This window comes from Vanrija pseudolonga, chromosome 2, assembly GCF_020906515.1.
Source record: "Vanrija pseudolonga chromosome 2, complete sequence".
Taxonomy (NCBI): domain Eukaryota; kingdom Fungi; phylum Basidiomycota; class Tremellomycetes; order Trichosporonales; family Trichosporonaceae; genus Vanrija; species Vanrija pseudolonga.
Window position 1 is genome coordinate 2,342,488 of NC_085850.1, and position 12,200 is coordinate 2,354,687.

Consider the following 12,200-nt stretch of genomic DNA (forward strand, 5'->3'; position numbering starts at 1 on the left):
GTTTGCCTCAGCACGGCGTGGCCTGGACTTCACTCATCTCGTCTTGAACCCCGCTCTCACTGCTGCCCTTGTTGCATTCCGCCGGCTCGGCGGCGCCGAGGGTTAACGTAACTAACATGGCGCTGATAATGGCGCTAATTGCCCCATTGGGCATACGAATTCCACCCTCTGACAAAGCTGTAGGAAGACTGGGTCGTGCTCGCCGTCAAGACGATGCTGCTCGTCATTCCAGCACGTTCGGACATGGCGCTGGCCAAAAGGTATATAAACGAGGACGCGGTGCGACATCTATCTCTTATCCAAAACTTTTGACATCGTGTCAACAGCTACCACAAGCACCGCGATAACGCACCCACACCAAACCACAACCCCACACAACCCCACTACACCAATGTCCTCTATCAAGAAGACCCTCGGCAAGGTCGTCGACCTCGGCGCCCCATGGCGCGGCATCGGCCCCTTCATCTTTGCCGTCTTCCACCGCGACGACTACCCGGCCGGCAACAAGGGCCTGGGCCCCATCACGGGCACGGCAGGCCACCACATCGGCTCTGACTTCGGGCACGCGTCCGGCTGGAACATGTACCACGGCAAGACGGTCCCCGGCTTCCCCGCGCACCCGCACAAGGGCTTTGAGACGATCTCGATCGTCGACAAGGGCCTCATCGACCACCACGACTCGGCGGGCGCCGGCGCACGCTATGGCCCAGGCGACGTCCAGTGGGTGACCGCCGGCAACGGCATTAGCCACTCGGAGATGTTCCCCCTCGTCCACGAGGACAAGCCCAACCCCATGGAAATGTACCAGATCTGGATCAACCTCCCCGCCGCCAAGAAGGGCTCGCCGCCCGACTTTGTCATGATGTGGTCCGACTCGATCCCCGTCGTCACCAAGGAGTCTACACAGGGCACCGCCAAGGTCCGCGTGATCGCCGGCGAGTTTGACGGCGTCAAGTCGCCCGCTCCGCCCAAGAACTCGTACGCCTCCGACCCGAACGGCGACGTCGCCATATACCTCGTTGATCTCGATGCCCGCGCCAGCGTCAAGCTGCCAGTCGCGAACAACCCCAAGACCAAGCGCCTCCTCTACGTCCACGACCGCGACCGCAGCGACCAGGCCAAGGTCAACGTCTCGGGCACGTGGGTTGACAACAAGGCCGGCTTCGAGCAGAGCGCCGAGAGCATCACCACCGAGCGCCTGACGCTTACCGCCGGCAACGCCCCCGTCAAGGTCCTCGTTCTCCAGGGCGTCGACATCGACGAGCCCGTCGCCAAGCACGGCCCCTTCGTCATGAACACCCAGAAGGAGATCCAGGAGGCCTTTGACCTCTACCGCAAGACCGAGTTTGGCGGCTGGCCTTGGGGCTCGTCCGCACCAGTCTACCCCGCCGACAAGCCGCGCTTCGCCAAGTTCCCCGACGGCCACTACGAGTACCCCGAGGGCGAGCCCGCTGCCGCCAAGGCGTAAGCGCGCGACGGAGTAGTGCGAGCGAGCCTCCCGTCGCCCGCAGTTCGAATGAAGAAGCACCAGCAACGAGTTCCCAACACAAACAACCACAGCACCATATCATTGCCGTGTAATTTAGACTAGTCATGGCCTGTACCATACCTGAATGCCATTTATGATTGTACCTTGAATCGTTGCACCTCACTAACCTCACCTACCAGTACGTTGCCTTGAACCACGATGCATTCTAAACTACAACCTCAGCCGCAGGAGGCACACTGACCCCATTCACCTTCTTCCCGCCCTCTGCCCTCCGCGCCGCGCGGCGCCCAGCAATGGCAATAGCCACATCCAGCGCGTTCTGCGAGGAGTTGACGCTCGCCTTGCCTGTGCCGGCGATATCGAACGCGGTGCCGTGCGCCGGGGTGGCAATGACGACCGGCAGCCCGCCCTGCACCGTCACGCCGCCGTCGAAGCCCAAGAGCTTGATCGCGATCTGCCCCTGGTCATGGTACATGCTCACGATGCCGTCGTACTTGTGGCGCGCGAGGAATATCGTGTCGCACGGGTACGGCCCGTCCGCGTCGATGCCGTTTGCCTTGGCGTCGGCGACCGCGGGGCGGATGTGCTCGATCTCCTCGGTGCCAAAGAGGCCATTCTCGCCGTTATGTGGGTTCAAGGAGCAGATGCCGATACGCGGCGACTGAATGCCAGAGTCGGACAGCAGCGAATGCAGCAGCGTGATCGCCGACAGCGTGCTCTCGCGCGTCACAAGCGCGGCCACGTCCTTGATCCCCACGTGAGAGGTAACCCGCGCCGTCCACAGCCCCTTGATGATGTTAATTTCCGACGTCGGGCCGTCGTACGACAGCGCTTTCGCGAACCACCGCAGCTCGTCCTCCTCGTGCATGCCCGCCATGTGGAGGGACGTCTTGTTGAGCGGCGTGAAGACGATCGCGTCGACCTTGCCGGCGTTCGCGAGCGCCAGCGCGCGGTTAAGCTGGTGCAGCGTGCGCGCGCCCGCCTCGACCGACACCGCGCGGGGGACAACTGGCGTCGTAGGCGCCGTTCCGTCGTCGAGGATGGCTACGGCGTCCGCCGACGGCGTGGCCGCCGTCGGGATAGTGACGCCCACGATCGCGGCCGCCGCGTCGACCTCGCTCTGGTCGGCCAGCACGTAGATGTCCGCCTTGGCCCTGTTGGCCGGGTTGGCGAGCAGGCGCGCCGCGAGCTCCGGGCCGACGCCGGCGGGGTCGCCCATCGTGAGCGCGATGCGAGGGCGGGGCGGGGCGGGGGTCGTCGTGATTGCCATTGTCGTAGTGTTCGTTGGGGGTTACGCCTGCCCGTCCTCTACCCTCGCGCTTTATGAAGGCGGGGCATACCCCGCAACGGAGGCGCACCGATGCCCGGGCCGAGGCGTGGGTCGTGGGTATGCTTGCATTTGTCGTACTGGCGGGAGAGAGGAGAGCGACAGGGGGGCCGAACCGGAGCGTTGTGGTGGGTTTGAGCTACCGCTCCGGAACGGAGGTGGGTCCGGTCCGGAACGGGGCGGCTGTCGCCGGGTGTTGACACTTTGCGCGCAAGTGCTGCAGACGCCGCAGTCCGCTCTGTTGCAGGTTGCAGGATTTGCAGGGATCACAGTAGCATGTATGTGTGCATTAACGCGGCTCTGATATGTATGTCTTCACTAACGTGACTGTTCTGATATGCAGATCTCAACCGGCTCTATCAAGTTTGTCTACCACATGCCCGATTGATCCAGCATGCCCAAGATTGCGTCGACGCCAATCTCACCGCCGCCAGCCCCAACGTCGAGCCCCATACCCAATGCACCCCCCCCTCCGAGGCCCTCAAACGATACCGGCGCACCGATAGGTGCCATGGCGCCGAGCCACTCGTTCCACAGCGGGCTCAGGCTCGGCTGCTGTGCCTCGCTGCTTGCGCCGCCCATGTCGCCCGCGCTCGCCTTGGCGTTGGCGAGCAGCTTCGTCGCGCCTTGCAACAACGCGCGGTTCTTGCTCGTCGGGTGCAGGTTGCATGTCCATTGTAGGATCTCGACGCCGCGCTCCAGCTGCGTCATGTACCCGTGGGCTGCGAGCGGGTCGGTCGACTTGATGATCAGGGCCGTGAGGCAGTGGAGCACGGAGAAGAGGTCTGCCGCGAAGGACTGGGCCGGTGTCAGCGAGTGGCAATTGGAAGTCGCTGGGACGTCGCCACACTCACAAACCACCGGCTCAAGGACCAGTCGAGCGCCATCACCGCCCCCGTGAGCGTGACGACATGCTCGCACGTCTCAACCATGGTCTGAACGCTCAGGTCCATCGTGCTGTCGTTGGCGACGAGCGCGCGGATGAAGCACGGGCGGTGGAGGTAGACTGGGAGCGGGTCAGCGGGGTCCGAGGTACCAGTATCAGCTCACAGAACAGCATGCAGAAGTGCATGGCGAGGCGGATACGCTGGCGGACGACGACGTCGGTCGACTCGGGCTCTGGCGCTTCCCCGGCCGATGGCGCGCGCGAGGCCTGTACTGCCGGCGCGCTGGGCCGCGCGAGGGGGAACGCGTCGCGCGGGAGGTCTCCGGAGCGCAGGGTGGCCGGGAGGGCGTTCAACAGGCGACGAAGCCCTGCGTCAATGTCTTGCAGCGCTGCGGCGTCAGCTCTGCCCTCAACGACGCACCCACCATCGTAGCTTGGAATCCGCACAGAGGTCCAGTAGTCGACCACCTTGCAGATCTGTACCCCGATAGTCCACTTCCAGACGAAGTACCCGCGCGCGTCGGCGTCAGACGGCAGTTTGGTGTCGTAGTGGTTCAGGTCGACCGAGTTGGGCAGCAGCGCCGGCATGGACTGAGCGTCAGCTCCCCCTAGGATCCTCCCACTCACATGCAGCCGGTCGCTGGCGAGCAACTCGTGCCATATCCGCCTGCGCGCGTCCATCTCCTCGACGCTCATATCGGCATAGAGCAGCGCCGGGTCCCGGTGATAGCCCGCAATAACGGCCAGGCGCACACCCAGGCCGAAGAGCGCAAAGCTCCCGTCGGGGCTCTTCTTGTCGTCCGCATTCAGGAGGCACAGCCCGATCAGCGCGATGGCAAGCAGGCTCTCGAGCGTCGTCGACGTGAAGACGTTGCCGCACACGAGCAGCGCCCAGCTCGTGTGCAGGTATCGCGTCGCGCTCGTGCTCGGCAGGCGCTGGCGCACGCCCGACGTACCCGAGTCAAGCGTCAGCGTCGCGGCCACAATGGCGAAGAGCACCGCGAGGTGGTGCGCGGACGGGCCGGACGGCGCGTCGTACAGCCCTGGGAGGATGTGCGCGTCGAAGAACGCCGGCGTGAGGGGCTGAACACTGCGCAAGCGTTAGCTTGTATCCCATGGCCGGGGCTCACCGCCACGAAGTCAGCTCCCAGAACGCAGCCCACAGCTCGCGCGCGACGCGGCGCGAGACCATGAGCTCGCGGCACCGGTCGAGCAGGGCACCCGGCAGCCCGCCCATGCGGCCGAGGCGGGGCGCGCCGCTCCGCGCCCACGGCACAGCGAGGCCGAGCTCGTCGAGCCGGTCGCTGCGGGACTCGTCGTCGCTCTCGTCATCCTCAGAGAGGTAGAACGCCGCGCCCTCCGTCCCGGCATACCGCTTCGTCGTGGCCGCCGTCGGGCCGAGCGCAAGCCGGCCAAGCAGGGCCGTCATGTCGTGCGGCCGCGGCGCGGCGGGCGAGGCGGCAGACGGCGTAGCCGAGGCCGCTGATGCTTGCTTGCGGGGCAGCACGTCGTTGTCCTCCGCGACGCCCTGTCCCAGCCGCTGTAAGCGCGCCTCGAGCTCCGCGACCCGTTTGGTGAGCACGGCGATCGTCTGCGCCTTCGGCGGAGCAGTGGAGGTCACTTCGTCCGGGCACAGGTGCGCGATGCCGCGCTTCGAGCACTCGGTGCACGGCCACGAGCGGGAGCCTGCGCGTGGGCGTCAGCGCCGGCCGGTTCGGGGGGCTCGGCGTGGGGTAGGCTCCCCGCCACCGTCGACACTCACACTTCGCCTTGGTCCGCTTGCACTCCGCGCAAGACGGGTACGTGCGCCGCTTCCTCGGCGGCGAGGACGGCGACGGCGTCGTCCAGCTGCCCGCAGTCATGTCCATTACGGCGAGAGTGGTTGGTTGGTTGGTTGGTCGATGGAGAGATTGTCAGCCCCGGGTCGGTGGGTGGATAACATGATTTCTCGGTCCGGAGCGCCAAGGCTCCGGAACGGAGTTGTCGTGCGGGGCCAAGTAAGTGGTGGGTCTTCGGAGGCTCGGAGGCTCGGTGGCCGTCCCGGCAGGCCTTGTGCAATCCCCTGTACATATGTAGAGGGCTGTACGCTGCACGCTGCAGGGCTACTCGGCGACACGGGTGTGCATGTGCATTGGGCCGAATACCCGCCGATAATTGACCCGGTCCGCGCTGGCGGAGTGGTGTAGATAGCCGTTGGCCACAACGCTCCACTTCTCATCTATGAAATGCATCGCATATGGGCATCGCTTGGCGCTGCAGGTTCCAGCAAGTGCACGGACATCGACATTGATAAACCCCAACGACCCCTGCCCGGGCTCGCGCCTCGCGCTCGCCCCGTCCGCCCCGGCCCCGCCTAGTACAGCAGCCCGGCGATAACGTGCTGAGCGGCATAGTACAGCGGCAGGCCGACGCCGGCGTTGACCCACTCCTGCGCGACGAACACCTGGCGCGCGACGAACAGGTCGGAGAGGAAGAAGAGCGTCGCGCCGAGCGCCTGCGCGTAGGGGTATCGGCTTGCCGGGGCGGTCGCGAGGGCCGTCGCCTCCATGAGCGTAATGACGGCGATGTACGCGATGACGGGGACGACCATTTCGGGCGGCACGCCAGGCGTCGTCGAGGAGGAGAGCCAGCGCCAGGTGACGATTGCCGGCAGGAGGAGGATGCCGAGCAGCGGGTAGAACAGGCTAGTGTACAGCTTGGACTTGCGGAACGCCAAAATGTACCCCACGTGCCCGAGGAGGAAGGCGCCAATGCCGCCGATGAAGGCGAGCGGCGTCTCGCGCTCGTCGAAGAGGAGGAGCACGTCGCCGATGAACGCGAGCAGGAGGGACGCGATGATGATCCGCCCCAGGGCAGTGTTGGCGCGCGGCGCGGTGAACGCCGCACCGAGGAAGCCGACCGAGGCGAGCGGCTTGGCAATGTATCTCGTCGTGTCGAGCGCGCCCGCCTCGGCGATCAGCAGCTGGCCGAGCGCGACCGTCGTCACTAGGCGCCAGTTGACCATTGTGGAGTGGGTGAATGTGTTGTTGGTGGATGGAGCCGGTGTCGACAAAAGTCGAACGACTGTCGGCGAGTTGCTGCCCGCTAGCCGGACACGTCACGTGAGCACCGGCTCGGCGCTCGGCGATGTGCTGCACCACGCGCCTGTCTTTGAGTTCGAGGCATGCATTTGACAAACAACTATGTACCTCCTTCACATCACCCGTGCCCACTAGGGAGCTTTTAACAACGCTGCTACACTACTTTTTACTTAAAACAGCCCCTCCAGGTCCGCGACGAAGGCCTTAGCAGCCGCGTCACCGACCTCGGCCGCAAGCCATGCCTCGGCCTTCTCCACAACCAGCTCCCACACCTCGCGGTCGTCGGCGAGCTTCTTCTTGAAGAATGCGATAGTCGCAGCCGTCGCAGTAACGTCGCCGGCAGTAGCGTACTTGGATGCCGCCGTGCCGAGGATGCGTTCAAGGTGCGCACTCCAAGACCAGTTGCCCTCAAAGGCCTGCAGCTGGATGAGAGCGCCGAGGCTGTCTGCTGGGAGCGCAACCTCCTTCTCAACGACGACTGGAATTGCCTCCGCAACCACTGCAACTTCGTCAGCAGTAGCAGCAGGGTAGGCTGGAGAGCCGTAGCCAGTGGAGGCCCTGGGCTTGGGCGCCGCAGGTGGTGGCGCATGGGGGGGGAGGGCGGCGGCGTCGTCATCAGCGCCCCAAGTGGCCCGAACCTGGCCACCAGCGGCTGACCAAGTGTTAGCAGGCGCAATCATGCTGGTGTCAAAAACACCATGATGAAGTGGTCTGACGCCCGCGCCAAGGCTGCCCGCCACTTGGGGTTTGGGTCCAAAGAGGCCCCTTGCCCCCGCTGCACTCGAGCCAAAGGCACTGGGCCTTGGAGCTGCTTGACCAAACGGCCCGCCAGCTGAGGAGTTATCTCCAAAGAGAGCTGGAGTGGGGGCCGTGCCAAACGCACTGCTTTGGCCGAATGAGGAGAGTGGAGCTGATGAGGCAGAGGATCCGAAACCGAATCCAGGTCTCGAATCAAACGTACGGTTTGAGCTGGAAACCTTCTTGCTCGAACCACCAAAGCCACCAAACAGGGGCGCAGATGCACGGCCACCGAACAGACCGCCGGGCGCGGGCGCGGTATCATATGTCGTCGCAGGAGCGCCAAATGCCATCGGAAGAGCTGGTGCCATCGGCGCGGGAGGCGGTGGTGGAGCAGCGGCGGCGCTTCCCCTGCTTGAGAACATTGCCCCAGTCATCGGAGCTGATGCCATCGGAGCCGGAGGCGGTGGTGGAACGGCTGCGGCGCCTCCCCTGAACATTGCCCTGGTCCTTGGTGCTGACGTCCGGAGTATGGCGGATGCGGGAGCACTCGCGTACACAGGACCGCCGTAAGCGTACTCATTACGAGCATTCTTGTGCGCTTCGACAGCCTCTCCGACGACTCGAGCGTTCTTTTCTTCGGTCGAGTCTTGAATGGCGACAAAGGAGCACCACTTGCCGCCGACTTGGTACCTGACACCAAGACGGACAGCTTCGCGCTTGACAAGGTCGTCAAAGCGACCGGGGTGCTTGTCCTTCACAAGTTTGCCGTTTGCGTCTTTCGCCTTTGTGAGCCAGCCGCGGCCCTCCTCGAGATCCTTAACTGCGTCGCGGGCAGCCAGCTGGTGGATGGTTTCTTGCTTGTTCTCGAGAACGGTGAGAGGGATGTCCAACTGAAGAGGGCCGTGCTTGGACGTAGCGCGGAGGATGATTGAAGTTGGAGTCCGCGTGGGGGTGCTGTCGGAGAGGAGAACGTAGACGTTGGTGCGATTGAATGGGAAAAGTGGAGGAATCTCGTAGGGGGTCTGGAGATACTTGGGCTCGGCAATGACCGGCAGGGCAGAATTGAGGTCCACCTTTATGGTGTCGTCTGTCTTCTGATCCTTGTTGAACAAGTTGATGACCGGCTTGGCAGGCTCCTGGGTGACGCCGACAACCGTCTTTTCCGAGGCCCGGTCGTCAATGACCAGGGCTCCCACCTTGTCAATGATCTCGAAGTCGTCCTCGCCATCAACCGCCAGCTCTGGTTTGTCGTACTTGATTTCCAGGGTGTAGTCGCTGATGTGAGGAAGGAGAGATGCCTTGAGCATGCGAATCACCTTCTTGTCCATCTTTTCATTGTCGGCGACCGACTGGCTGAAGCCCTTGCCGGCACAGGCAGCACCTTCCACCAGCGCTGAACTGGCGCCAGAACCGATGCCAAGAGTGAAGACGCGCACTGCACCCTTGCTCGTCTCCACATTCTCATTGATGAGCTGGAACAGCTTGTCTTGATCCCAAATCTCCCCATCGGTGAGGAGGAAGACCTCGAGGTTGAGGTCGGTGTAGCGCTGCTTGAAGGTGGCCTCGACGGGTTGGTACATCTCTGTGCCACCATAGTTGGACACAAAGCCATCGACGTAGGCGGCCGCTTTCTTGAGTGTTTCGGCCGAGTAGGTTTGTGACTTGGGCCACAAGAAGTCGAAACTCGACCCAAAGCAACAGATGTTGAACTTGACTCCGACTGGAAGGGACTTGAGGAAAATCTGGAGGGCAGATCCTGCGTGTCAGCGCTGTCTGACTGGTAAAAGACATACTCAAATCACTCATCTTCGCGCCCATGCTTCCACTACGGTCGCAGATGAAGACCAGCTCTGGGGCCTCGGATGGCAGCTCAAACTTGGGGACCAGGGAGGCCATGATGGCACGTTGATTGGGGAGGGTCGGGTGCGTTTCCAAAACGGCTGAAGGCTCTCCGAGGTTGGTGGCCACGACCTGGACGACGAAATCCTTGTCGAGCGTGGTAGACTTGAGAGCCAGAGAAGCTGAAGCCTTGGAGAATGACGGCTCGGCATCCGGTGCCGCTGATGTCGTTCCAATGTTAACCGTAAGAGTGTGCGAAGGCGATTGGATCGACTTGATGACCGAACCCGCGGGCATCTCGGCGTCGACAGTCACCTGGAAGGGCTCGTCGGCAAGCTTGGCAGGCGTAGAGTACGAGTCGGACGCTCCATACCGCGGTGCGACGGCCGTTGGGATAGTCAACCTGATGCCGTCGACCTGAGCGTCGTGGTTGAGAACGCCGAGGTACTCGATCTTGACCGTGACCGTCTCCCCAGCGGGGACGTTGCCAATCGAGGTCGCAAACACGTCACCAGCGTCCAAGCTCTGCTCGAGCAGACCCGCCGTCTCACCGCGGTCCACGGCGGCCTTGTACTCGGCCTTTGCCTCCTCCCTCTCCTTGACAAGACCTCGGGTTGTGACACCGGCGACCGTGAAGGTGAAGCCGACGACAGTGACGCCGTCGTACAGGGGAAAGGTGTACTGGACCTCCTTGAGCGCCTTGTCATTGGTGTTCTGGAAGGTCTGGGTCAAGGTGGTGCGGGAAGTTGTGGCCAGGATGCGAGTGTGGGACTTGATTCCGACGATGGGCAGGTACTTCTTCTCGTAGCGCTCATAGGGTTCTGTGATCTTGATGACCGTGTAACAGCCGCACCAAGGAAGGGAGGCCATGATTGCGTGTTGCGGGTGGTGGTGGTGGTGGTGTTGTTGGGGGTTGGGTGTTGTGAAAGTAGTTTGAGAGGTAGTGGGTAAATGAAGAGTCGAGGGGGGGTTGGGACAGGTTTAAGTAGTGCTGGTGCTGGACATGCAGGTTGCACTGAAAAGGAAGGCGAGGAAGACACGACCCCCGATGCGTGCTGCTGCCAAGGCGCCGCCAAGGAGTGATGTCTGCGGTAGCTGACGCGTTGGGTGGCGAAAGGCGGTGAAAGTCAAAGTGACGCACGGATCACCTGATCCGAATCTGGCCCAGCGGCCAGGAACGCCGTTTTCCGCATCTCATCTCAGGGAAGGCAGCCAGCCAGCACTGATATCCCCAGACCACCCCAGCTTGACTGAGCCAGTGGTCGCCAAACGACTCGGAGCAGCTCCAATGCATAGTCAGCATCTGACAAAGACGTGGGAATGTGACGGGGAGGGGGAGGAACGAGGGGCAGATGGTCTACAACGTGTAGAGGAGACGTGTCGAAACTGCAGCCAGAGCCGTCTCGGTGGCGTCTTGATTTCGATCACAAGCCGCGGGTCGCGATCAAGGCGTGCGTGCGATAATCGCCCAAATGAGATCAGGCAGTCCAAGACACTTTCGCACCGCTGCACCGCTCAATATCGACTACAACCACCGCATCGACCTGCAAGCAATCATGCAAGGTGGTGGTGGCGAGTGCACCTTGCCACTCAGTGAGCACTTTAATCGCGCACTCGTGCACAACAGGTCGTGTCGTGCCTGTTTTCCTTCCCGGCATCGTCTCCGTGTCGTGACCCCAGAAAGCATCATGTTGCCACCCGGATCCGGCATGCGACAACTGCTTGCGCGACTTTCGGGCCGGTTATCTCAGTGCGAGACATGCGCGACGCATTCTGTCGCGCTGTCAGTCATGCACTTTGTCCAAATGTGCTCAAGGTGAATAGAAGGCACATCGGCTCGCGGTCCAGGCGAAGTGCGACCGCAACCTCGAACTGGCAAGAAGTGACACCACGACAATCAACCCTCCACGTTGGATCGCCAGATCGACACGCCGACACCAGATCGATGCGCTGGAGCGACGTGCACGCACTGGGAATTCGGGAAGCTCGACGCCTGCCTCGCACTCTCGCACTAAATCATTCATCTTGCACCGATCTCAACACTTTGCAACCATGCATCTCTTTGAATGTCTGACCTCGTTGTACAGGTTTAACTTCACTCCGCGGTGGAGGCGGCGGGGCGACCGGCTGTTCGGGGACCGGTTGGCCGGCTACTCGAATCTCCGCCAAGCCAACCGCGCCACCCACTCACACCACGACTCCTGCCGCTCGCTCAACACCATCCCATTCACCGCTTCGCCGCTCACAGCACAAAGTTGCCCCTCGTCGTTCCCATAGACTCGAGCTGCGCCGCCAGCTCGTACGGCAGCGAAGCGAACCAGTCCTCCTCGCCCCCAGGCGGCGGGAGCACGCGGCCATACTCGACCATGTTCGTCGGCGCGATCTCGCTGAGGTAGACCCAGACGAAGGCCTCGTTGAGGTCCGCGATCTGCGCGATATCACGCATGATGCTGAGCGCTAGTGTCTCCTTGACGCTCTTGCTGCGCCCGGACCGAATGTTGCCGTGGACCCAGATATGTCCCTTCGTGTTGGCAGACGCGGCGGGCACGCCGCCGAGGTGGCGTTCCTGTGCTGGCCCGTCCTCCTCGATCACGACCTGCGCGAAAAACCGTGGCGCACCCGTCGCTTCGTGGTGCCGGTCGGTTATTGCCTGGGCGATCGTTGATTTCTGTGCGGCCGTCAGGCCGGGCGGGGCTTTGACGATGTATGTTGGCATCTTGGGTGGAGGGAGCGCGTCGGGGGTCGGTCAGTGCGATGAGATTAAGAGTTCAATGTTTGGGGCCGAGTTGATCTGGCGAGAGTGACGATGGGCGCCGGTGGCGACAACCACACCACCGG

The 12,200-nt window shown here is 62.8% G+C and overlaps 6 protein-coding genes across 6 annotated transcripts; 1 reads left to right on the forward strand and 5 right to left on the reverse strand.

Annotated features, from left to right (window-relative positions):
* Positions 1–391: 391 nt before the first annotated feature.
* On the forward strand, positions 392–1,468 carry PA2418_0 (Putative quercetin 2,3-dioxygenase; the record flags this gene model as incomplete). The annotated part of the gene is made up of 1 exon (XM_062769178.1): positions 392–1,468. One exon carries the CDS (start codon positions 392–394, stop codon positions 1,466–1,468), a length of 1,077 nt encoding a protein of 358 aa, XP_062625162.1.
* Positions 1,469–1,694: 226 nt separating this feature from the next.
* On the reverse strand, positions 1,695–2,759 carry PA2212 (Putative 4-hydroxythreonine-4-phosphate dehydrogenase 2; the record flags this gene model as incomplete). Its single annotated transcript, XM_062769179.1, has 1 exon — positions 1,695–2,759. One exon carries the CDS (start codon positions 2,757–2,759, stop codon positions 1,695–1,697), a length of 1,065 nt encoding a protein of 354 aa, XP_062625163.1.
* Positions 2,760–3,185: 426 nt separating this feature from the next.
* SPAC1F7.11c_1 (putative transcriptional regulatory protein) lies at positions 3,186–5,570 on the reverse strand (the record flags this gene model as incomplete). Its single annotated transcript, XM_062769180.1, has 6 exons — positions 3,186–3,614; positions 3,671–3,822; positions 3,867–4,091; positions 4,128–4,792; positions 4,833–5,388; positions 5,465–5,570. 6 exons carry the CDS (start codon positions 5,568–5,570, stop codon positions 3,186–3,188), a joined length of 2,133 nt encoding a protein of 710 aa, XP_062625164.1.
* Positions 5,571–6,055: 485 nt separating this feature from the next.
* On the reverse strand, positions 6,056–6,706 carry LOC62_02G002671 (uncharacterized protein; the record flags this gene model as incomplete). Its single annotated transcript, XM_062769181.1, has 1 exon — positions 6,056–6,706. One exon carries the CDS (start codon positions 6,704–6,706, stop codon positions 6,056–6,058), a length of 651 nt encoding a protein of 216 aa, XP_062625165.1.
* Positions 6,707–6,862: 156 nt separating this feature from the next.
* Positions 6,863–10,245, reverse strand: VWA5A (von Willebrand factor A domain-containing protein 5A). Its single transcript, XM_062769182.1, has 2 exons — positions 9,317–10,245; positions 6,863–9,279 (listed from the first exon to the last, which is right to left on the reverse strand). Exons 1-2 carry the CDS (start codon positions 10,230–10,232, stop codon positions 6,953–6,955), a joined length of 3,243 nt encoding a protein of 1,080 aa, XP_062625166.1. The 5' UTR covers positions 10,233–10,245; the 3' UTR covers positions 6,863–6,952.
* A 1,359-nt stretch (positions 10,246–11,604) lies between these two features.
* Positions 11,605–12,078, reverse strand: LOC62_02G002673 (uncharacterized protein; the record flags this gene model as incomplete). The annotated part of the gene is made up of 1 exon (XM_062769183.1): positions 11,605–12,078. One exon carries the CDS (start codon positions 12,076–12,078, stop codon positions 11,605–11,607), a length of 474 nt encoding a protein of 157 aa, XP_062625167.1.
* Between the last annotated feature and the right edge of the window lie 122 nt (positions 12,079–12,200).

Bases quoted from the DNA above. Each gene is read 5' to 3' on its own strand.
- VWA5A (XM_062769182.1), bottom strand. From the start codon at position 10,232: ATGGCCTCCCTTCCTTGGTGCGGCTGTTACACGGTCATCAAGATCACA. The intron at 9,280-9,316 runs GTATGTCTTTTA...GCTGACACGCAG, and splicing joins CGCGAAGATGAGTGATTTGA to GATCTGCCCTCCAGATTTTC.